Source organism: Centrocercus urophasianus, unplaced genomic scaffold (assembly GCF_019232065.1).
Source record: "Centrocercus urophasianus isolate 14NV4802_14NV808 unplaced genomic scaffold, USGS_Curo_1.0 seq_41, whole genome shotgun sequence".
NCBI lineage: Eukaryota > Metazoa > Chordata > Aves > Galliformes > Phasianidae > Centrocercus > Centrocercus urophasianus.
The window spans coordinates 4,426,014-4,449,795 of NW_024884989.1; the positions used below are offsets into that span (position 1 = coordinate 4,426,014).

Below are 23,782 nucleotides of genomic sequence, written 5' to 3' on the forward strand. Positions count from 1 at the left end.
GGCCGTTACGGTGCTCCAAGTGTGGGATGCAGTGGGCAGGAGTTTGGGGATGTGGGGAGAGGAGCAGTGTGAGCACAGCTCTGGGATGCTGCGTGTCGGGTGGGCTGCGTGCGCCGCGCTGATGGGAGGCAGGGATGGCTGCAGCAAGACGGGCTGAAAGCTGGGGGCTTCATCCTGCTCACAGAGAGGGCAGGCTGCTTTGTTTTCTGCTTGGGCCGAGTGGGACAGACTGTGCCTCTTGTTCGGGATCCCTGGGTGCTACAGATCCGGAAAGTGGGGGGGTTATTTTGCAGAGCAGCTCCGTGGTGCCAGCGGGACATTGCCTGTGCAAATCACTTCAGGAGCTCAACGCCATTTAGGGTTTTTTGTGTTTTGCTTTTAAATTCCCCCTGAACCTTTTGTGAGTGGCTTAGAGAGGTCTGAGCAGCATGGAGGCTGTCTGCAAGCTGCACGGGGAAATCTTTTTAACAAAGGTACAACGTTCACTAAGGCAATTCAGTGCATTTTCCTGTCCTTGCAGATAGGAGGTTGGCGTGGATGTGAGCAATGCTGTCAGACCGCCTGAGAGCTGAAGGTGCAGCTCAGGTGAACCTGCAAACAAACTTGCCCTGAGCAAAGAACAAACAAACTTTCTGCCATGGTGAGTGCGATACAGCACAACGTAGGCCTGGGAAATCCAGTTTTATGGCTCTGGCACATCTATGTGGAGGCAGAATAGGCCTTGGGAGCGGAGGCTTCTTCCCTGCTGGTGTCCAGGAGGGGCTGCGCACGGGTGGGCTCTCAAAAGTTGTAAATCTCTCTCTAACCCCCCCACGCTTCATGTGCCATTTCTCAAACAGCACCACAGGGGGAGGGCTTCACTGCTGCTCAGTTGTGTGGGGAAAGCCCAGGTCTGATCTTTGTTTTGTAACAAGGAAATTTGCCTTTCTTCTTAGGCTACAAAATCCAAGAGAAGTTCACGAGGTACGTACGCCTGTGTGCCATCCAAAGGTGCTCTGATCTGCTAGGAGCAGAGCAGGGGGGGTCACTCACCAGTCACAGTCACACACAGCAGTCCTTGCTGCTGAAATCGTAATTCGTGCTCCTTGTCTGAAAGCTGCTGCTGGGTGCATTGTGCTTTCTTGGGGATTTTTCCAAATCCCGGGGAGAACATTCACATTTATTTCAGTTCTTCCCCACAGCTGCTCCAGAGGTCCTTGTTAAGAGGTATTTTGCAGCTCTGGATTCTGTAGCAGTGCTTTTGGGGGTGCCCAAGGGCCCCTGGCTACTGTGGGGAGGGAGCTCACAGATAAAGGGCTGCTTGTGGCCAGTGAATGAGTGGAAAGAAGGCATATTATTTCTGGCTAAATGAAGCTAAACCGTGCATCTGTCAAATACTGGTCAAGTCCTGGTCCTGGCAGTTCTCTCTAGAAAGGAGAGCCATACACTGATGTTTGATTGAGAGCAAACCTTTATTCTGGGGGTCAAAAGAAAAAGGCCTACTGAAATAGGAAGGTTTTTTACATCTGCTTTGGTGGTCTCACCTGCCTCAGCTCCTTTAATTTCTCTTGTCCTAGGCTCCATCGATGACGTGCTGGGTGACCTCCTGGGATATGATGGTAAAATACGCCTTGATTGCAGCTGGAAGGGCAGCATCCTCACACTCTGTTAGGAGCAGGAGGAGCTGGTGCAAGAGCTATTGCCCTCCAAAAGGGCTCCAGTTGTGAGAGGGGATGAAACAGGGAGCAGAGCTGAGAACGTGGTTTCTCAGAGTCCATTGAACAGCATTGATCATTGGCTTGGGGAGGCAGAATGGAGTTCATCTCCAGTTAAAACCTTTTTGGCCCATAAGGAGGCAGCAAATTCCCCCTTGGCATTCCTAGGTCAGGAAATATGCCTACGTCTATCATCCTAATCTCTTTCTGTCTTGTTTCCAGATGAAGGCCCTGATGAATCTTCCCAACCAGCTGGTGTCAGCAGTGGGAGAGCCCAGGGCAGCAGCTTGAAGGCCAGTAAGAAGTGAGTTCCTTTGGCACTCCTTTGGCTCTCTGTGCTCCCCATGTCCTTCTGACCTGCACCATCCCTAGCTCCTCCACCTTCCCCCCCCTGCCCCAATAGAAACTGCATGAGGAGAATTATCTGTGATCCCTTTGGAAATTGGGAACTCAGATCCTGAAGCTTTCCAGAAAGAGTTGGGTGTCTCCCAGCCCTGTACACGTTCTGTACGTTTTACAACAGCTCTTAAACATGGCAGTTCCAGCACTGATGTTTTTATTGCTTGTATTCTTTTCAGCCTCATTTTCCCCAGCTCACGTGTGGTGCTGCTAACCCCAAGGCTTGTGTTGCAGGTCATTTCTGGAGGATGATTTCTTTAGCAAACTCCCTGCAGAGGACATGGAAGCTGCAGAGGTGAGCCCAACGTTTCAAGAGAGAGCCAGGGTGTCCTGAGGGCTGGATCTGAGTGGGGCCAAGCTTGCCCTGGCATCACTCCATCCAGGACTGTGATGGGATGTCAGGGAGGAACCTTGAAGCTTGGCTTATGCCCTCTCTGGCTTCACTGTGGAGTAAAGAAGGTGGGATGGCAGAGTGGGTAGATGATGGGAGAACAGCTTTTAAGTGCAGCCCAGCCTTCTTCCTGGCTGAATTTCAGATAAAGTATCACAGGAAGGACCCAAAGTAACAGACTGGGTGTTCCTGATGTTTGTAAAAGGGACAGCAGGAATCTGAGCAAAGGAATCAAGGCACAGTGGATTTCCTCTATAAGGAAGGCACCAGGGTGAATTGAAATACGTGTAGTTTCATGAAATGAAGAGAATCAGGGCTCCAAGTGCTGGAGCAGTTTACTTAGGGCTGTAGTAGATGCAGGTGGTCTACATTTGCACCTGGATTTTGAACTCCAGGCTACTACTTCTGCGATGAGGAGCTTGCAAAGTTTGTCTATCTGATCTCTCCTCACTTTGGCATGCAGGAATCTAGTATCTCTGATGCAGACCCACAGGCTGTGCTGCAAACCCTGAAGGTAAGTTCACAAGTACTCAGCCCCATGTATCACAGCCTCCAGCCCCAGCCTTCCTGCCCATCTCACCAAGGCATCCCCTCACAGTGGTCTGGCAGCTTTGCTGCCTGGCACAGGGTCTGACTGGGGAAGAGAGAACAAGTCACCTTCACAGGAACTCCATGAAAGCACAGATCTCGTGCAAACACATCCCTGGAGGCATTCAAGGCCAGGCTGGATGTGGCTCTGGGCAGCCTGGTCTGGTGGTTGGTGATCCTGCACGTAGCAGGGGGCTTGAAACCAGATGATCATTGTGGTCCTTTTCAACCCAGGCCATTCTGTGATTCTATGACATGAAACACCCCTCTTTGTTAGGCAGTGTTGTACCAAAGGAGCAGCAGCACTGGGGCATTAGCATCACTCACACAGCTCTCATCCTCATCCTATTGTTCTCCAGGAAATGGATGACATGGAAGCTGATCTTCTGGGAATGTCAAAACCCAGTTCTGGGCTGGGAAAGGCAGCTACGAAAGGCCCAGGGAAATGTAACACCTCAGAAGGAGCAGTAAAAACTTCAGGGAAGATGCCAGCTCCTGAGAAAGGTAAAAAGGAAATTCTGCTCCTCTTTCTACAGCCTGATTGTGAACAAGTATGGCGTATTTGCATTCCACATTCCTTTTCCTGGTCACTTGTTCTTCATGCAAGGAGAGCCAGAGGGGTTACAATAAAGATACACCAGTTCCCAGTATGTCCTGCTCTTCTCAAGGCACTTCTCCCCTTCCCTGCTTGCAAGGCAGCTCCTCCAGAGAGATTCCCACTCCATAGGGGTGCTTAAGGGGGAACACTGCAAGAAAAGCAGCTTTCAGCTGGGGTGGGACGGGGGCACCTCCATCTGCCATGCTCTGAGTGAGCTGTGGCCTTTCTTTCTAGGAGAATCTGCACCTGAGACGGATAAGAAACCACTCTCATCCCCACCCGCTTCCCGACAGTACAAGAAGTTTAACTTTGAAGGTAGTTCTCCCTTCTCTTCCACATGGAGATGCCTGGCAGCAGCTGAGGGCTCTCTTTGCTCTTTGCACAGAGCTTGCCTCTTCTGTCACTGGTGGCTGTGGAGCACTTGGCTTAGAGCGGGGTTGTTCTAAGTAACGTTGGGTTTGTTCTTTTTTGTTCATTTTGTTATTGTTGTTGGTATTGCCATGATTATCATCAGCCTTTCCTGTCCCTGTGGGGTAAAATTCCTAGATGGAAACGATCCTTTGGCCGGGCTTTTATCTGGAGAGGAGCAGGGTGTTCCCAAGAAGCCATCTCCAAAAGGCAGCGAAGGAAGTCCGGAGAAGAAAACAGAACTGGGCAAAGAGAAAGGTAAGCAGGGATGCTCAGTGCACCCCTTTCATATTAAATTGGCAACTTCAATTAGTCTGTGTGAGTTTCAAATGACCTGGTTCCATCTCTTATGAATCATGATGGTCATTTATAAAGCAACTTCATGACGGGGTTAATTGTAACACACATCACTGAGTGCTTGTTATTTCCAGTGTGCCACAGGTTACAGCACTGGAAGCCCAGCTCTTCCATTTGACCTCATCCAGCCTGTTTCGTGCCTTGCCAAATGACCACAAGTTTACTGGGTGGGGGTTGAGGTGGCTGAGAGCACCATCAGCCCAGACCAAAGCCCAGTCAGGCCGCCTCCAGGTTGAATCCAGCTGTACAGGGGCTGCACTGAAGTACTGAACCTCTTGTTCCTGCAGTAGGGATACTGAAGGGCTGTTAGTCCCTGCACTCCAGTAATCTGCTCTGCTGCACAGATGGACGCAGCAGCTGGTGGGTTAGAGCAAGGCCTAAGGGTGCAGTGGGGAATCTTTTGCAGGGGGGCAGGAATTACCTGATAAGAAACTTGCAAAGCCGAAAATCTGGTGTTAGACAGAGCTGGGAAACCCATGTTACAAAACTCAGCCATGTCCCATCAGTCACTCTGTCCCTTGCTGTAGGGTTTGGTTGCTGAGAAGCACTGTTTCAAAGCGACTTTGAGAAGAAAGAGCAGACGGGGCTGTTCTGAGCTCTTGTTGCTGGGAAAAAATGAAATACAATGACAAAGCCCTGATCAAATCTTCTGCTTCTGTGATCCTATCCACAGAGCCAATCTCAGCCCAGACACCCCTGCACACTGCAGCCCCAGCCCGGCGAAGGGAGGAGCTCACGTTTGAAGATGATGATGATGACCTGATGGATGTGCTGGGATTTGGTGATGGCCGAAAAGGAAACCAGAAGCAGGGAAAGAAGGTGGAAGAGTAAGGCGTTCTTGGGCAGTGGAGGAGAATGGGAGTAAAGGAGGGGCTTAGTTGTGATGCCACCATACTGAGGGCTGCTGGAGGATTTCAACACTTCTGCCCTTGGATCCCAGAGCAGCCTCATTTTGCAGAGAAGAGTCAGGACATCCTGACAAGGCTGTGTGTCAGGGAATGGCCCTGCTTCTTGGAGAAACCCATCTCCTGCTCTGTCCCCAGCAGACAGGAGGTGCGTCCGGCCCGCTCCAAGCTGGATGAGTTACTGGGACGAGGCTCCATCACCAAAATCCTGGAACGGCCAGGAGCAGGAGAGCACAGGGAGTTCCAACTGGATAAGAAGTACCAAAAGCAGCCAGGTGAGTGCAGCCAGCGATGCTGGGAAGGTGATGGTGTTGGCTCCAGAGAGCGAGATGGATATCTCAGTGCACTTACAGGGGAAATACCTTTTTTTGCAATGGTGAGCAGGGTTGCTGATGAGCTCCCTGTCAGCCCTGCAGGGAAGGTGGCTAACACAAAATGTAATACTGTGGCCTGGAGGGAAGCTGGGAGCATTTGCACAATCATTGCAGCTCAGCTGATGATTGGTAATTTACTGAGTAACTCGGTTGCCTCGGAACATGAGCTGGTTTCCAGCAAAGATGCTTTTCCCAGCCACAATGAGGAGGCACATTGCTCGCAGGTTTCCAGTGAAGGTGTTTTTCCAGCTGTGATTTCCCAGAGGCAGTGATGCCAGTGGGAATGGCAGGGGAGGAGCAGGAGGGCTGGCGTGTTAGCAGCTGCTGCTGCTCTGGGTGCTGACTCAAAGTTGCTTATCTGAACAGAGAAGGAAGAGGGTTGGGACGAGGAGGATTTTATCTTTGGAGCTTACCAGCCCACAGTGGCCACCACGCCTGAGGGCCGTCCCTCCAGGAGGCAGTCTGTGAGGTACTGTGCTGTGTGTGTGACTGTAGCTCCATCCACTGACCACAGTGGCAGAGTTCCCTGGTCGCCCTCACAGGCAGGCATGCAACTCCCTCTCCTTGCAGCAGGTTTTCAGCTGAGAACAGCAGTGAACCAAAACCAGACCCGCACTCCAAACCTCCTCCTGCAGCCAGCCAGAGCCCTGCACGGGGCAGCAGGGCTGGGGGTGACTGGCTGGGCCTGAAGGATGAGGATTTTTTGGATTCGGAGCCTCCATCTCCAGCTAAGACCAGTCCTGCAGTGAGCTCCCAGCAGCTCATGGCTACAGAGGAAGCAACGTCCAAACCCAACCAACTGGAAGAGGACAACTGGCTGAGCGCTGCCTTGTCTCGCAAGAAGGCTCAAGCTCAGGTGAAGGCTCAGGAGAGAAGTGCTGTGCCCCTGGAGACCCCAGGCAAAGGACTGGAGCCCAGCCCTCCTGTCAGGTAAGGGCATGACTGATGGCTCCTGTTTGCTCTGCATGTAGCAGCTCCAGGAAAGCCTTGGCTCGGTTGTTAGGAATTCATTTTAAGCACTGTTTTCTCATCTCAGATTGGGGTATCAGTGCAGGACATTCTCATGCTGATCATCCATCCTGCAGTCCCTCACACCCCTGGGTCTTCTTCCATTTGTGTCCAAGATTTCACACGTTACCCTGGATCGTGCAAAGCTGTCCTGAATCAGTGCATCCCCAGGGGCTCTGCCTTTTTCATGCCCAAATGTCCCCTTCCTTTTCCTTCCTCTTAATTTCAGGCAAACCTCCTCCAGTTTGTGTTTGTATGGACATAGACTCAGACTTGTGCCATTCAAGTGGGACTGTAAGGCAATATGATAACAAACAAATATGTTTTGGGCAGGGATGTGTTAGCTGCAGCTGATGCTGCCCAGGAGGAGTGATGGATGCAGTGAGGTAGGATCCAGATGGTAGAGTTTTGGAATTCCTTTGCAGCCAGAAGGTTGAATCCTGCCGCAGCTCAGGGGTTCAGAGGCTTTCACCCATGTGGAATTGAGGGAAAGGATCTTGTCTTTCGTTGTCTCCTTGGCTTTATCACATGTGATGCTCTTTGCTTGCAGCCAGCCAGCCACCTCCACGGGAGCAGCACCACAGGCAGCTGCCCTGCAGGACAAGGCAGCGAGTGCAGACAGCTCTGGGTGAGGCTTCCTTTTCATTTCAGACCCCCTCTGTGGGAGAGGTGTCCAGCAGAAAGCAGCTGTGTGGGTGAGATAGGGGAATGGGGAGAGCCAGTAGCCAACGCTGATCAGTTTGATCTGGGACTCTGTAACAGAGAGGGAATGCAGCTCTGTAGGGGCACTGTTAAACCTAAGACATGCCATGCAGGGTGACGTCCTTGCCTCTCACCATGAGCTGGGACACTGCTGTGTCTCGGCATGCTGTGTCTCATGTGTGTCTCTGCCCACACAGGCACCCAGTCCCTTGGCTCAGCACTGTGACACAAGCCTCAGTTCACCCATCGGAGCCTGCAAAGAGGGATCCCCTGAGAGATGCCAGCCACATCGGTGTGTTTCACATGATGGGTCGGTTTGGGTCACAGCACGGCCTGCTTTGAGCAGCTTGGCTGAATCTGTGTCCCTATGGCCAGCTGCTGGAGCAGAGCAGGAGCCTTTCTGCTCTGTCTGGGAGACCTGGACCCCCATCCTTCTGGAAGGGGATGATTCCCACTGCTGTGTCTGAACGATGAATTCATTGAACTTTCAGGCCCTGCAGCATCATCCCCAGCAGAGCAAGGGATACAGGGCCCTGCCTCACTTGCTCAGGTACGTCTGCTGGGACCACACCTAGAGGTGCAGGATCAGAGAGATCATAGGGCCCTCCCCAGTGTCAAGCTTTGCCTCCCTGAGAGCATCCCTGTCTCTGCAGGTTACCATTCCCAGCACACCGCTCCAGGCTGCCTCGCAGCTGCAGGTGAAGCACGTGATGTCACTCAGAAGCTGATGGCCGTGCCACAAAGCCACTGATGCTTAAATCTCAGTCTTCTCTCTTCATTTCCCACAGGCTGAATCCCCACCTCTGGGCTCAGTACATGAGAGGAGGCCAGGAGCTCCCACAGTCCAGCCCTACGATGATGCAGCAGGCTGTCGGGCAGCACTGCTCAGTGCCCAGGCCCGTGTGGCAGAGCTGGAGAGCCAGGTGAACCCCATTTTTGCCTGCTGCATGGGGGGCTACAAGTTACTCAGCGGGAGGAGAAGAACCATATCTTCTCCAAATAGCATCAGGGGAGAGGAGAAACCTCCCAGTCCAGGAATGCCTGCTGCCACCAGGTGCTGCTATGGGAGCTGTGTCCTTAGGGCAGCACAGAGACCTACTTTGCACGTCCAACAGGTCCGCATGCTGGAGCTGGAGCGGACGCAGCACAAATTGTTGCTGGAGAGCCTTCAGCAGAGGCACCAGGAGGACCTGGATCTTCTTGAGAGTGCACACAGGTACAGGATTCTCACCCACCCTCCCCCTGTGTCACATCCTTGCCTATGGCTCTTTCTTCCCTCCGTGGGTGGGTCTGCAAGAAGGCTTTCCAAATCCATCCCTGGGTGGGCAGACACAAAGTAATGTTGATGCTGACCCACTGGGGATTCATGGGTGAGCCAAAGTGAGGATCTACTCTCACCAACACTGTCCCACTGTTGACAGGAGAGGGACCAGTGCCATTGCTGGCATGTCCTCAACTGGAATACTTTACTGGGCAGCAGTGGGAGAGTTCAGGGCTCAGTCTGCAGAAAGTGCCTCAGTTTCCCCATGCATACTGTAACACCGATTTCCTTGCTAGACCCCCCATGTGCACTTTGGATGGAGAGTGCCAGGTAATGCCATGAAAGCAGCACTTATTCTTTGCCCTAACACCCTTGGGGGCTGTTTCTGGGCAGGAGCCGGGTGAAGGTGGTGGAAGAGACTTATGGGCAACGGGAGGAGAGGCTGCGGCGGGAGAAGGAGCAGCTGGAGGCTCAGCTGCTGTCACAGAGCCAGGATGCAGAGCGGGCCCGGGCAGATCTGGTGGCACAGCACAAACAGCGTGTGGCCACGTTGGAGCAGCAGAGTGCCCAGGAGCTGGAGCGGCTGCGAGAGCTGCAGAGGTGAGCATAGCATGCATGTGGTGCTAGTCTTGTCTCTTCCATCTTGGGAAGGGAAGCAGGAGATGGCTTGGGGATACGGGAGAAGGAAGAATCAGGCTCCAGGAGCACTGGGTTGTGGTGGATTTTGGAGTGAGATTGGCTTTGCAGGTCAGCAGATCAAGACCTGGCTGTAGACATAATTTCATAGTGAATGCACTGTATTTTGAAAGAAGAGGAGCCAAATGTTTTACATCCCCCAAACATCTTTTATTCAGGTCCCTGTGTCACTGATATCCACGTAGCCGTAGCAATGAGAAATCACAGTTTTTGGCAGAGAAACCCATCACCCTCAAACGTAGCCCATCCCAGACGTGAACACTATCAGTGGGATGCCCCAGCTCAAGCCCACAACCATGCTTCTTTCACAGCGCCCATCCCAGGGAGCACCAGCTCACACCATCCCCTGATGGGCTCCTTCCTCTGTGTCCTGCAGGTCATCTGTTGAGGAGATGCGCAAAGACCACGAGGAGCAGCTCCAGCGGCTGAAGCGGCTGAAAGAGCAGGAGATCGATGCAGTGACCAGTGCCACGTCACACACCAGGTACTGATGGTGCTCCCCATCATATCCCCACGCTGAGCTCTGCCCATCATGTTCCCTGTCCTGCAGTAACCAGCCTTGGCTCAGGAATCAGCCACAGATGCCCCTCTGCGTGGCAGAGATGTGAAGCACGTCCTGTAGGGGTGACCTGTCCTCTTGCCCTTCTCTGCAGGTCTCTGAATGGTGTCATCGAGCAGATGGAAAGGTTCTCCAGTGATCTGCACAACCTCTCGCACAGGGTGGAGGCCACACACCACACCACCTCCCAGGAGCTGGCCATGGGAGCTCGGCAGCGGGATGAGCAGCTCAAGGGTACGTCTGCCCTTCACCTGCTGACAGGGCTGTAAGGGCCCTGCTACCAGAAAATAAGGAGATCCAGCCAAAGGCCAGGAGCCTAGACTGCCAAAGCTCCCTCTACTGTGGTCATTGGATTCCTCAGTGTCTCCTCATTACAAAACAGTGTCCTGGGGACATGCAGAAGATGATGAGAACAAAATCACACTGCTGGTTTTTGGGGTTTTTTTTTTGTTAATATGGTGAATATTGAGGGAGCTTCCAACCCCAACACGATGAAGGATGCTGGAGAGGGTGGTGGTGATGCACTCAGGGTGGTGTGGGTTGAACGTGCAGAACCCTGGAGCTCACAGCCCTGCTGCTGCCTCTCCCCAGTGCTCCAGGACAGGCTGTCACAGCAGCAGAGGGACATGGAAGAGGAGAGGAGCCGACTCCAGGAGGTGATTGCCAAAATGGAGGCCAGGCTAAGTGAACAGACCCGGCTGCTGGAGCAGGTGAGTGCACAGCCTGTCCTCTGTCTGGGTTGGCCCTCTGGTTATGGGGAAGATAATGTCTCCCCATTGGAGATCCCTGATTCGGAGCTTGTGAATGGCATTTGTTTCTCCTCCGTGCCTGGACCAGGAGCGATGGAGGGCGACTGCAGAGCAATCCAAAGTGGAGTCTCTGCAGCGCTCCCTGGAGGAGCAGCGGCGAGTCATGAGCCAGCAGCTCTCCATGGAGCGGGCAGAACTGGAGAGGGCAAAGGTGAGTTGGGGTGGGCATCTCCACGTGTTTTTCACATCCCATGAGTCTGATTAGGGCCGCACTGCAGTGTATGGTGGGTGAAAAACTGAATTCTGGGCTACAGCATCCCTCATCTCCCCTCTGTCCTCTGCCTGCTCAATCCCACACCTTGCGGTGCAGTGATTCGTGATCACACCAACTATCTGGCACCTGGGTGCAAAAGGCTGGAGCGAGCATGTGTGATGGAGTCTGTTTGCAAGGAGCATGGGGCCAGAGCTCCCTTTGCAGGACTCACACTAGGCAACCGACTTGGCCAGCTTGTAGATGTCAGGTGTGGTTTAGTGGCAGCGATGGGTTTTAAAGGAGAAAATCCTATGGCTGGAATACTTAGCGCTGCCTATCTCCCTCTTGTGGTGTTCTCCAGAGTGCTTTGCTGGAGGAGCAGAAGTCAGTGATGCAGAAGTGCTCAGAGGAGCGCCGGAAGCTGGCCGTTGAATGGGCTGAATTTCACACCCAGCAGCAGCTTAGCAAGGAGCGGATGGAGCGCGACATTGACAGAGCCCTGCAGTTGGATTCCCAAAGGGAGGGCACCATCATCAGCCTAGCCAAGGTATGGCAGCAGAGCCTCTTCCTGTAGCACCTGGACTGCCTGGCAGGTGGCAAGGATCCCCATGATCCTACTTGCAGGGACATGGGGAGAGGTTCAGAGCTGGCTTCGGGTGTTTAGGATGGAGTCATCACATCGTGTCTGGTGGTGAGAATTGAGATCTTCCCTGGGCAGCTCCTGCCAGCCAGTTTTAGGTGTTGACTTAGATTGACATCAGTCACATCAGTCCTCTCCCCTTTGCCCATGAGGAGTTTGAGCAGCACAGCCCCTGTTATAAACATCTGAAGCCAGGTGAAAGGAAACACCCATGACAGTTAAAAAAAGCCTCACCGTGACACGAGGATTTATCTAGAGTCAGTTCTGCTCCCTCCTGGGGCAGTTCAGAAGGGATGTGGCACAGACAGTGCAGCAAGAACTGCATTGTGTCTAACGGAGTGGTAATATGTGTCTGTACAATCCCAGCTTTGTTGGGCACTGGGCCCCAAGAGTGGATGGTTGAGGGCACCCTTTGGTGTTGCTCTGCACCACAGACCTGGTGCACAGTAGGAGTTCAGTGGGCAGATGACTCCCATAGCTTGGGAAGACAGGAGATAGTGTCCAGGACAGGGCTGGGTACACATCCATTGCACCCATGTCCATCCTAGGAGCAAGCAGAGCTGAAGATACGGAGCCGTGAGCTGAAGGTCAAGGAGGAGCAGCTGGCGAGGGACAGAGAGCTGCTGGATGAGGCCTGGCATGAGCTGAGGCTGGAGAAGGAGAAGGTGAAAGGGGCTGCACTGCGCATCCGGCAGCAGGAGGAAGAGATCAAGAACATGAACAAGGTAGGTGGAACATTTGCGCTGCGGTTCACAGCTGCACACAGACTGGCAGCAAAGCTGGCATCACATCCCTCCTGAGGCCATGCATCCTGGTCCTGTCCTGAAAGGGAAATGAGAGGATGCACAAAGACACTCTGTCCCAGGGCAGTGAGGGTTCCTCTTCCCCTCATCCCCATCCTCTGCCTTGCAGCTCTCAGCACAGAAGTATGAGGAAGGGGAGCGAGCCCTGCAGGATGCATGTAGGATAGAGTCTGAGCACCAGGCCAGGCTGCAGGTCATGCAGCAGCACCTGGAGCAGCTCAAGCAGCAAGAACAGCACCTGCAACAGGTAATGTCCCCTCACCCTCCCTTCTTAGCCTGGAGCCACCATGCCAAGGATCTGAACCTTTGCCAATGACTTCTCCCTTTCTCCTCGGGATGTGGCAGGAGAGGTTGAGCATGGCTCACCAGAGGAGACAGCTTGAACAACTGCACAAGAAGCTGCCCAACAACCCCACACTGTTGCTGACCACAGACCAGGATCTGAGTGCTTCCACCAAGGGCCTCTCCAGCACGCTGAGTAAGGTCTTCTGCACACTGCTGGTGGAAAGGGGCATGCGGAGGAGCTGTTGCACCTTTAATTCACTTCTCAGAAATATTGGGATACTACTGGGCCTGTTTTAGCTGTTTGTATACAGTAAACATCAGATCTGAGTTGGTGTTGGCTGCTTCATGCTCTTAGGGAGTTCTGTTGAGCTCTGTGAGCCAGGGCGATGCCAAGAAGGGGGAGTAAAGGGAGATACAGGTGGGCTAAAGCCCATTTGCTCTGGGAGGCTGGGGAGGACCCCACTCAGGAAGCAAAACTGGCATGTTCTTTTGCCCCTATCTGCCTCCCTCTAACAGCAGAGGGGACTGCACACTTGTGCTCTCATTGCAGGTTTTCCACCTCCCATCAGGACACTGCCAGGGCACAGGAGTGTGGACACGACTGCTTCAATGGAGCTCTATGCCAAACTGCTGGTGCTGAAGCACAGGGCACAGCAGGTGAGCGGGACTGGGAGGGACTTTGAGCCAGCGGGCTGGGAGCAGAGCAGGGTGAAGCTCTGAGCATCCTCTCTTCTCAGGACCGCAATTTCCTGGAGGACGAGCAGCTCTTCCTGGAGACCCTGAAGAAGGCGTCCTACAACACTTCACCTCTGTCAGCGTGAGGAGCCATCTCCTTTCTTCTCTCGAGCTGTGTTTGCATTGAGGGCTGGGCTGTGCAAATGGGGAGGGAGAGAGGAAGGAAACAAGTAATAAATAATGTCTGTTTAAAGAATCTGTCCTTCTTTTCTTTAAAAACTCTGGAGTATTCAGTGTGAAGTCCTTCCCCATGGCTCTGAAGTATATCAGGGCTTCATCACTTAGGGGCACTGCTACTGTTTTCATTTCTGGCTTCATTTTTGGCATCGAGGCCACTTAAGTAATCTAAACGGGAAACGAGGGATGGAGATGTAATTGGGGACAAGAGGAGAGTCCGACCCTGTGGGGATGTGGGGACATTTCTAGACAGGCCCTGCGCATGGCAGCTCCATCGCGATGGCGGCGGGGCCTTTCTAGACAGGCACTGCGCCGGGCGACCCCGTTGCCATGGCAGCGGGGCCTTTCAAGCCAGGCTCTCAGCGGCGAAGCCCTGTTGCTATGGTAACGGGGGCCTTCCGCTGGGGGCGGCGCGCATCATGGCGGCGCCCTTGTTGAGCGCGGCGCTGCGCGGCGCCTGGAGCGGGCGGGCCTTCAGCACCGCGGGTGAGATGGGGCCGGGGTTGGGCCCGGGTTCCCTGCGGGAGGCTGACTGGGGCCGTGCGGAGGGGCAGCTCTCGGGAAGGGCCGATGCGAGGCAGGTCCGGGAGGCGGGGGAGCCTGCGATCTTTCTGCTCCTCGCTCCCCCTCGGGCGCCGCGTAGCTCATTCCGTCCCATAATGAGGGCTCTCTCCGTTTCCAGCCGCTCTTTGCAAACGGGCGGCCCCGCTGGGCCCGATGCCGAACGAGGATATCGATGTCAGCAATTTGGAAGCGCTGGAAAAATACCGCAGTTTCACTCGGTACTTCAAACTGGCAGAGAAGGAGAGCAGGAAGCCGCGGTGGTGGAAGACGTACCGGCAGTACACGAACCCCGAGCCAGGTAGTGCGGGAACGGCCGGGCCTCGCCCTGTCCTCGCCCTGCCCCTGAGGGTCAGAGCTGCTGGCTGATGTTGCAGTGGCTTTGCTCTAAGGCTTGGTCTGTAAACAGTTGGTGAATTGTTTTGGCACGAGGTTGGTCTTTCTGTAGAGCACAGATTCTTTCAGAAAAATCATAGAATCAGAATGGTTTGGATTGGAAGGGAACCTCACAGCCACCCCCAACCCATCCCTGCCGTGGGCTGGGTGCTTCCCACCAGCACCCATCCATGGCCTCGGGCACCTCCAGGGATGGGGCACCCAATGCCCTGGGCAGTGCAATGGCCTCACTGTCCTCTGGGTAAAGAATTTCCTCCTCGCATCTCATCTAAAACTCCGCTCTATTAAGGATTCACTCCCTCTTGTGTTGTCATTATCAGAGCACATAAAAAGTCTGACAGCCCTTTCCTAGGAGAAGGGACTGGCCAGGACCTTCCAAAAGATATAATGGAGTAAAGTGGGGATTTCTTAAAGCACTTACAGTACTCAAGAAAGACCTGAAAACAGACCTTTTAGACTACTTGCAGTTTGGTTTGTATGCTGAGCAGCCCCAGGGCCAGACCTGATTGACAGCTGGCAAACTTCTAGAGCTGAGTATGCAGCCAGCTTGGGGAGGAGGGAGCTGAAGTATGGAGGTGGTGGAATCGAGTAGCTGATGGCTGGAGGTCTGCTTCTCTTTCCCACACTTTCTAAATCTCTTGCAATTTGTGTTTTGGGGGGGAGCATTCAGACTTTTCATGTGTGATTTTATTACCCCTCTCTAAAGAGCCAAAGACTGACATCAGCCTGCCACGTGATAAGGTGCTGCGGGTGAGAGAAGTCAAGGAAAGGAAAAGAATCCTGAAGCAGAACCACCAGAACATTGAGATGGAGAGAGCAGCACGGCTCCGGACCGGTGCGTGCCCCACCAGCCCCCATGCTGCCCTTTCCCTCTCCCCAGCAGCTCTTGCAGTGTGTGTCTCTCTCCACAGCGCTGATCCCTCTCGATGAGGTCAGGGCAGAGTGGGAGAAGACCAGCGGCCCTTTCCACAAGCAGCGCCTGGCCGAGCACTGCGGGATATTTCGTGACTTGTTGCAGGGGGCCACCTTCACCCCCTGGGTTGGCTTGAAGGTGGGATACAACCAGGAAGATGAGCACCTGGTGCCAGTCTACTACGGGAACGTGGTGACTCCGTCAGAGGTGTGCGAGGGCTTCTTCCCATGGAGGGCTCTGGTTTTTTTTGTCAGGCTCCTGTGATTGGTGTTTGTTCTGGGAGCTTTCTGTTACAAAAGTATTTCCTCTGTGGTGAAAGAGATACGTTTCTTGGATGGGAGAAGGGCAGAAGTTTGCAACGGGGTTGTTGCCTGTTGGCAGGCTCTTATCCCTCCTGGGGCTCTCTGGTTGGAACTGTTACTGTGTCATAACTGTGCCCGTGACAAATTCACATTCTTTGCGTTACAGTTAGACCTGATCTCAATGGAAGTTGTTGTTCAAGTGGTTTCTGTTGTCTTTTATTTAGGCTTCCAATCCTCCTGAGGTGTCATATGAGGCAGATAAAGGCTCTCTCTGGACTTTGTTGCTCACAAATCCAGGTGAGTTCTCAGAAGCATGTTTAAGTATGTTGTTTCATTCTGCTCTTGGTTTCCTTTTTCTTTTGGCTGCATCAGATACATGATACTTGCTAAGTAGGGACTGTCCCCTAAGCTCAGGTACAGAAAACAACTTCAAAGGCTGTATCTGGGAACTACGATTTCTGTACTTTGAGGGCAGCTGTGTATTCTAAGACAGAGTGTTTCTGTCACCTGTGAGACAGAAAGTGGATATTTGCAGAACTGAGTGTTTGTTTATACGACAGATTGCATATGCAGGAGATTTTGTAGCATCCTAAAATCTAGCAGTACAGAGATGGGGCAGTGATGCAGCATGACTGATGTCAGATACAGAGCGAGTGGTTTGCTGACTCCAGTCACTTGTTTACCTCCAAGCTCTCCTCTTGCTTGGCAATCCACACTGTTCACCATGGGAAACCAAGGCACAGTGAGGTGAAGCAGCTGACCCAAAGAAGTGACATCTGTAAAGTTCTTCATGCCTTGTTTTGAGCTCAGTCCTATAACAAATTATTTTTCTGCTATGAAAAGAGCACTGGGAGGTTTTGAGCAGCCCCCACCCTTGCAGTAGGTTCTGGTCATTCTCATTTTGTGGTTGAGGCAAACATTGAGTTGCTCCTAAGGTCTGTTTCTCCTTTGTGTGCATTTACAGATGGACATTTAAGAGACACTGATTCGGAGTACCTCCACTGGCTGGTGTGAGTATTGCACATCATTGTGTGGGGTGCAGGCTGGGAGGAAGCTTTTGTTAAGACAGTTCCATGGCTTTCCCTGCTTTTTTTGCCATTAGCTTCTTTACTCCCGTGGTTTTGGTCCTGCTGAAGATACAGTAGTTCCAAATGTTGCTACTGCTTGGTATTCAGATCACTGAGTTTGGCTGTTCTTCCAGTGAAATCAACTTGTACTATTTGTCAACATGTCAAACAACACATCAGTCAAATCCAAGTACAGTTCAGAGCGATTCAGAGTCACCCACAGTCCTGTATGGAACTGTTGGTCACAATGGAAGGAATTGGATGGATATTTAGTGAAATAAATGTATTTGTGTTCAGGACAAACATTCCAGGCAATGATATCAAGGCAGGCAAGGAGATGTGCCATTACCTGCCCCCCTTCCCTGCCATGGGCACCGGCTACCATCGCTTCATCTTCCTGCTCTTCAAGCAAGACCGGCCCATAGATTTCAGCGAGGATGTCCGGCCCATGCCATGGTAAGGCTTTCTCTAGGCAGTTTCATGCTTCCTTTGGCTTAGCAGCTGTTGTTTCCTATTACAACAAGCTTTGTACTGCTGTAGCAGAGTAATTCTTTCCAGTTTGTGGAGATGTTCTGGGCTGCTTTGAGTTTATGTGTTGCCCTGAAGCCATGACCCCAGCCATGCGCTGTGGAGTCCTGTTACTGTGAAGCAGGCTGTTACAAGAGAAGAGCTGTGTACAGAGCTGGAGAAGCTGGGAGATGTTCTTTTGGTGACTGCCTTTTGCACTTCTGTGCTATAGACTCTGGCGTGACGTGGGGAAGTTGTTGCTTAGCCAGCTGCTGTAGGAAAAAAGCTTCACCTCAGATCTCGTGCTTGTGTCTTGTTTCCAGCTACAGCCTCAAGATGCGAACCTTTAGCACCTTTGACTTCTACAGAAAGCACGAGGATGACATGACCCCAGCAGGGCTGGCGTTTTTCCAGTGCCAGTGGGACAGCTCTGTTACTTGGATCTTCCACCAGCTACTCAGTAAGAAATGCAGTGTGGGCCCATTTGTGGGTTGGGATGTGCCCCTGTGTGTCACACGCAGCCTCAGCGAGTGAGCTGTGGCTGTAAGCTCTTGCTTGGTCCTGGCTGTCATTGAGGCACTTGTCTAAGATCTCTTACAGCACAGACCTGGTGCTTACAGACCTGTCTTCCACCAGACTGGCAGCAGTCTGAGGGAACAACCTCTAAAAGGCCATTTTGAATAAGCTTTTTAAAATAACATCAAGAAGAGCCACACCAGAGTTTGCTTGACCAGCCCTGGTCTCATGTGCATGTGGGGGGAGGATGGGGTTTGGATCTGAGCAGTCCTGTTAAAATTCTCCATTGTCCCTTTGCAGATATGAGAGAGCCTGTGTTTGAATTCGTGCGGCCGCCCGTTTACCATCCTCCACAGTTAAAATTCCCACGCCGGCAGCCTCTGAGATACCTGGACAGATACCGAGACTCCGAGGAGCCCACCTATGGCATTTACTAGGGCCCTGGTGTCCTCCTGTTGCTCTGGTGTTCGTTGCAGTGCAGGTCCAGCAGATGGGGCTGCCGGCTTCCCTGCCTTCACCCTTCCAGCTGGGCAGTCCGGAGCGTTCTGCGCCTCTCGAAGGAGAGAGGACAGAATCTCAGCCTCTTGGCTCTGAGTTCCACTTTGCTGGTGCTGCTGGAAAGCATGCAGCTGAGGGCAGCAGGCATTCAGTGTTGGCAGCTGTATGGGGAAAAAGGCTATTTCAGAGCACGTTCGTGGATGAAAACTAATCCATGTCCAGGCTGAAATCCTGCTACTGGTTCTGTAGCAGAGCTGATGAGTAGTGGCAGCAGGACAGAGTCCTCCAGAGATGCCCTGCCTTGCTTCTCTGGAAGGATCACCATTCTTCTTTCACCTGCCTTTGAAACAAACAAACCAGGCCAACCTGTGTCTCCTTCCCTTTTCTGTGCTGCAGTTCAGGGCTATGCCAGCTTTCATTTCTGCAGTCCTTTTAAAGAGATGAATCAAATTAAATACACTCTGAGTGATGTTGGTGATGCTAACTTGTCTTTATCGGGAGGAGCTTGGTATATCAGCCAGATGGAACAGAGCTGGGGGAGCTCCGTGGAGAAGCACAGCTCTGATCTGGATCTCCTTCCCCTCTTGGGCATCGTAAGGAGGGAAGAGCACAACTGCACAGGTGCTGAAGATGTACAAGGTCAGCATTTGTGAAGCTGGATTCTCCTAACAGCAGCTGAAGCACGTGAACATCACTCTCCTTCCCCTTGCTCCCTCCACAGCCCGTGCCTGATGTGCATGGATGGATCACAGAGCTGGCAGGGCTGGAGCAGATACTGGCACTGCTGCAGCCTGTGCTTTCTGCTCTGCTTTGCAGTGACCTCAATGCAATCCCTCACTTTCATGTTCTAAATAACTCCCCAGACACCTCCTAAGGCCCTGCAGCCAGCAGAGAAGCTTGCATGGAAGTGCCCACCTCCTGCCATTGCTCAGCACCATTACTTGCAGGGCGTTGTGCTGCTGCCCTGAGGGGTCTTCCAGCCTGATTCCAACAGAGATGAATTAGCTGGTGGGGTGACTGCAATGGGAGTGCTGGTGTCATGCAGTTCCAGCAGAAAATGCCATGTTCTGCTCTCTGAGCTTTTAATATTTGATCAGAACTTGCAGATTCAGCCAAAATAAACATTTTGGGGGCTGAAGCTATGCTGTGACATGCAGCAAATGGTGACAGAGCTCGTGTCACCTCACTGGAGTGGTGTCCAACCTTGCCCCATGGTACATGAAGCTGCCCTCCTGTGAGCCCTGGCTTCAGCAGGTGGGCACAAAGCCACAGCGCGTGAGGAGGTTGCAGAACTGTTGCAGCTTAACTCCAGCCTGCAAATATTTTGCAAACCAGTAATGCGTGTGCAGCGATAAGGGGTCTGCAAGGGCAAGCAGATAAGGGGGGCACTGAGAGGTTGGGAGCCTTAACCTCTGCAAATGAACTGTGTGAAAACAAGGTGGGGGAGTTTGTGCAGGGCATGCAGTCCTTCCAGGCTGCAGGCTCCAGCTGCTGACTGAGTGAGGGCTGATTGCCCAGATGCCTGTTTTCTTGTGTTTCAATGCACAGCTTTGCTGATGTGCACTGAAAAGAGGCAAGGAGCAGACTGAGAATGCCCACCTCGCTCTGCAAGCAGCAGTGCCTGAGCACATGAGAGCAGCATGAGCTGCATAAAATGGAAAGATGTGAGCTTGGGCTGGCTGCTGACTGTGTTACAGCCATTGTCACTGCAGAGAGAGGGGACAAACAGTTGCTCTGAGCATACCACCCTGCCAGATGCTCTGGGGGAGGTGAGGATTCTCCCTCAAAGAGCAACGGTAAACAAACAAACAAGAAGTGAAACTGAATGACGCAGAACAGCGTCTCCATGGATATGCATTGGCAGTCACATGCCTTGCTCTGGGCCCTGTTAGCCTGTTGCATCGTGCTGTCAGTGCAGCAATTCCTGCACCCTGCTGTGCTGTGCCTGGGCAGCAGCTGCACCCACTGGGTGTCGCTTTAAGGGTTCTCCTGGCCCGGAGCCCTGACCCGCCTCTGCTCAGCGTCACGCATCTCTTCCTGCTCTGCAGGCCGCTTCCCACCTTCCTGCTCCTTTCCCCAGCCCAGCCATGGCCTCTCCCACCTCGCAGAAGCTGGAGGACAAACTGCAGTGCCCCATTTGCCTGGAGCTCTTCAGGGTGCCCGTCACCTTACCCTGCGGGCACAACTTCTGCGAGCGCTGCATCGACAACCACAGGAACAGACAGGAGCAGACGGCCGACGGGGCCAAGGGGGGCTACACGTGTCCTGAGTGCCGCTACATCTGCGAGAGGCACCTGGAGCTGAAGAAGAACGTGGCGCTGAGCGCCGTGGTGGAGCTGGCACGGGCGGGCAGGGTGCAGGCGAAGGGCTGTGAGCTGAGGCACGTTGGGCTGTGCCCGCTGCATGGGCACCCGCTGGAGCTGTACTGCAAGGATGAGCAGCGCTGCATCTGCTGCGTCTGCATCCTGCGGCAGTGCCAGCAGCACCGCAAGGCTCTGTTTGAAGAGGAGCACTCCGAGAAGCAGGTGGGGAACGTGGGGGGGTGGGTGCATTGCCTGCGGGAAGGTGGACGCTCTGCGTGCTGAGCTGCGTGGCTGCGGGGCGTGGAGGCACCCCGAAAAGCAGTACAGGGGGAATCCCACTGCGTCACGGCTGTGATTCCTCTGGTTTAGAGGAAAGGGCTGTAGAGGCATAAAGCAGCAAAGGGATGCAGCCTCTCCGCTCCCAGCCTGGTTCTAGAGGCTGCAGCACGAGGTGCCTCCTTCTGCAGGCTCTGCTGGAAACGTCCCTGGAAGAAGCTCAGAGAGAAACAGAGAGGATGGAGCAGGCGCTGCGGGGGCTGGAGGAACGGACACAGAGCATCAAGGTGAGGCCACAGCCACCTCAGGGCTGGGCTGGGTGTGAGCACTCTGGACCTCACGGCCCTCCCTTCTTGCAGGACTCCTCCGAGAAGCTCCGAGCTGTGATCCTGAGCAAATTCACCCACCTGGAGGAAGCGCTGGCCAAGTTCCGGGAGCAGATGGTGGCCAAGGTGGAACAGGAGGAGCTGGCGGCTCTGGGACACATAGAAAAGGACCGGAACATGTTGAAGGATCATCTGGAGGCCCTTGGGCAGCACCGGGACCGGGCACAGTGCCTGCTGAACTGCACTGACCACCAGGCCTTCCTCGAGGTACCATCGGTACACCCCAAATCCCAGCCGTAAGGATGGCAAATGGGCATTTTGGGGCTGCCACGCCTCCCCCAGATATCTGTGTGTCCATCTGCAGGAGTTCCCGCAGCTCCTGACCCCGCAGAGCATAGAGGTGCCATCTTTAGTAGAGTTTAACGTGGCTGTCGTGGTGGAACCCATGAGTGAGATCCTCTCTGCTGCCTCCAGGCTGCTGCTGCAGGAGCTGCCCTGCTCACTGGGCCCCAGTGCCCCTGAAGCCCCCGACCCCATTGCCCCAGGTGAGCTTCAAGGTGCCCTAAAAGGCTCCACCTTACCCTGGCTGCTGTCACCGTGCTGGGATAGATGGGATGGGGACAGGTGTTGGGGTACAGGAGGGTGGCTCCTGCATGTCCCCTCCTTGCTGCTCATTTCCAAGCATGCACCCAATGATTTCCCTTCACCTCTGCTCTCAGCAGTTGGGTGACATCACTCTCCCTTCCTGTCCCTGTCACCCACAGGCCCGGTGCAGCCTGAGAAGACAGTGGTGAAGTTGGTGTCCACCCCTGTCCCTGTGTGCCAGCTGCGTGCCGAGCTGCTGAAGGGTGAGGAGTGGGGAGGGGGAGATGCTGCAGGGCTGGGGCAGCACTGTGGGGCTGGGGGGGCTCTTTAGTAGGGAGCAGCAGCGCCAGGGATGGCTTCCCCATAGTGTCTGGCTTAGGGTCAGCCCCTGCAGATCGTGCCCTAAATCTCACCCCACCTCCACCCTTCCCAAGGCCCCAGATTTGGATGTGACATTTTCCCAGGGCAGGCAGTGCCAGCACCCAGAGGGATGTGCAGGGCTGATCCAGAGCCCACCCTGCACTCAGCCCCCAATGCCCCTTCCCATTCTTTAGGGACCGTTTCCTAAATGCTCCCTTTCCCATCTCCTTTTACAAGGGACTTGTAGTATCTGGGATGCTTTGGTCAGGTCACTTTTCCGTGCAAGGCAATCAGTGCATACAGGACCTGTAAGGATTTCTTCCACTGAGCCCTATGAGCCATTCTCAGTGTTATTAATAGAAAAAAAACAACATCATTTATTAGCAGCAGACATGAGCCCAGAATAGCCAGTGGGACCAGGTTGCTCCGGGATGATTAAATCCCACGATCCCATATTCCCTCCTCAAACCCATCTGTTTTGGAGGCAAGCATGCTGCTGCCGGGGGGCTGCCGCAAACTTTTGGGATGGGATGAAGCATCCCCATGTCACTGCTGTCCCCAGCTCACCGAAACCTCACCTTCGATCCCGACACGGCCAACAAGTACCTGGAGCTGTCGTGGGGTCAGCGCAGAGCCAAGCACGGCCCCAGTGCTGCTGTTGGTTGGCAGGAACGCAGCCGCCGCTTCGAGCCCTGGCAGGTGCTGTGTGTGCAGAGCTACGGGCAGGGCCGCCACTACTGGGAGGTGACCATCTCCAGCCACTCCGTCGTGCTGGGGGTGACGTACGGTGAGATTCCCCGGCGCAAAAGGAGGGGCTGCATGTTCAACATCGGGTTGGACGGCGGCTCCTGGGGGCTGCAGGTGCGGGAGGACAGCTACCTCGCCTGGCACAAGGGGCAGGAGGAGAAAATCCAGCTGCGGCTCTACACCGAGCTGGGGATCTGCCTGGATTACGACCAAGGGCTGCTCTCCTTCTACGGCCTCGGGGAAGGGCTGCAGCTCATCCACTCCTTCCACGCTGTCTTCACGGAGCCGCTGTTCCCCGTGTTCTGGCTGTGCGAGGGCCGCACCGTTACGTTGCACCATAGGGACTGCGGGGAGCCTGAAGGAGAGCTGGGGCTGTGACACGTCGGGTGGGGAAAAAGGCACACAGGGAATGGTGATGCTCCTGCAGCAGGGATGAAGGCCCCAGTCGCTGTGTGTGTGGTGCAGATGGGATGCAGAGATGTGGTTCCTTTTGCCCCGGGGAGAACTGAGGTTTGAGGAGCCCGGGAGAAGGAGTGGGGGCTGCAGGCAGGTCCTGTGCTCCCAGCCACCCTCGGCCCCTCACACCGCTTTCAGAGGTGGCAAAGCTGCCTTTTGGGGTGCCATGTTTCTCACTGCAAGAAGCTGCTTTCCCCAATAAAATTCTGATTTCCTGCTGGTTTGACCTCAGTGCCGGTGGGGCTGAGCTGGGTGCCCTGTTCCTGCATCCCTGCATGTCCAGCAGCAGAAGCAGCCAGGGCTTTGTTTACGGCACTGCAGAGAAAAGGAAATGTGGCTTCCTATGTCTCTGCCCCAAGGTTGGTCTGACCCAGAATAAAACCTCGA

At 53.9% G+C, this 23,782-nt stretch overlaps 3 protein-coding genes across 6 annotated transcripts; all 3 read left to right on the forward strand.

The window, feature by feature from the left end:
- The first annotated feature begins 75 nt into the window (after positions 1–75).
- On the forward strand, positions 76–13,598 carry FBF1 (Fas binding factor 1). The gene is made up of 30 exons (XM_042833183.1): positions 76–640; positions 936–963; positions 1,557–1,598; positions 1,917–1,998; positions 2,328–2,388; positions 2,948–2,998; positions 3,432–3,576; positions 3,905–3,985; positions 4,217–4,336; positions 5,109–5,262; positions 5,479–5,615; positions 6,081–6,183; positions 6,285–6,644; positions 7,273–7,350; positions 7,622–7,716; positions 7,916–7,974; positions 8,078–8,122; positions 8,213–8,347; positions 8,540–8,640; positions 9,079–9,285; positions 9,758–9,865; positions 10,035–10,174; positions 10,532–10,650; positions 10,778–10,900; positions 11,304–11,489; positions 12,131–12,307; positions 12,495–12,632; positions 12,731–12,863; positions 13,221–13,327; positions 13,408–13,598. The coding sequence occupies exons 1-30, from the start codon at positions 638–640 to the stop codon at positions 13,489–13,491; spliced, it is 3,402 nt and encodes a 1,133-aa protein (XP_042689117.1). The 5' UTR covers positions 76–637; the 3' UTR covers positions 13,492–13,598.
- MRPL38 (mitochondrial ribosomal protein L38) lies at positions 13,429–18,811 on the forward strand. 3 transcript variants are annotated; one of them, XM_042833190.1, is made up of 9 exons: positions 13,429–13,487; positions 14,265–14,447; positions 15,246–15,374; positions 15,451–15,659; positions 15,979–16,051; positions 16,719–16,764; positions 17,119–17,277; positions 17,652–17,788; positions 18,145–18,811. In XM_042833190.1, the coding sequence occupies exons 2-9, from the start codon at positions 14,300–14,302 to the stop codon at positions 18,279–18,281; spliced, it is 1,038 nt and encodes a 345-aa protein (XP_042689124.1). In that variant the 5' UTR covers positions 13,429–13,487; positions 14,265–14,299; the 3' UTR covers positions 18,282–18,811. The 3 variants fall into 3 exon arrangements, with proteins under 3 accessions (XP_042689124.1, XP_042689122.1, XP_042689123.1); XM_042833188.1 differs by lacking the exon at positions 13,429–13,487 and adding an exon at positions 14,000–14,068; XM_042833189.1 differs by lacking the exon at positions 13,429–13,487 and adding an exon at positions 14,000–14,068 and having other exon boundaries at positions 14,265–14,444.
- A 1,457-nt stretch (positions 18,812–20,268) lies between these two features.
- On the forward strand, positions 20,269–23,621 carry TRIM65 (tripartite motif containing 65). 2 transcript variants are annotated; one of them, XM_042833366.1, is made up of 7 exons: positions 20,269–20,867; positions 21,113–21,208; positions 21,281–21,514; positions 21,612–21,792; positions 22,012–22,095; positions 22,755–22,979; positions 23,054–23,621. In XM_042833366.1, exons 1-7 carry the CDS (start codon positions 20,430–20,432, stop codon positions 23,278–23,280), a joined length of 1,485 nt encoding a protein of 494 aa, XP_042689300.1. In that variant the 5' UTR covers positions 20,269–20,429; the 3' UTR covers positions 23,281–23,621. The 2 variants fall into 2 exon arrangements, with proteins under 2 accessions (XP_042689300.1, XP_042689299.1); XM_042833365.1 differs by having other exon boundaries at positions 20,270–20,867; positions 22,755–23,621.
- Positions 23,622–23,782: the final 161 nt, after the last annotated feature.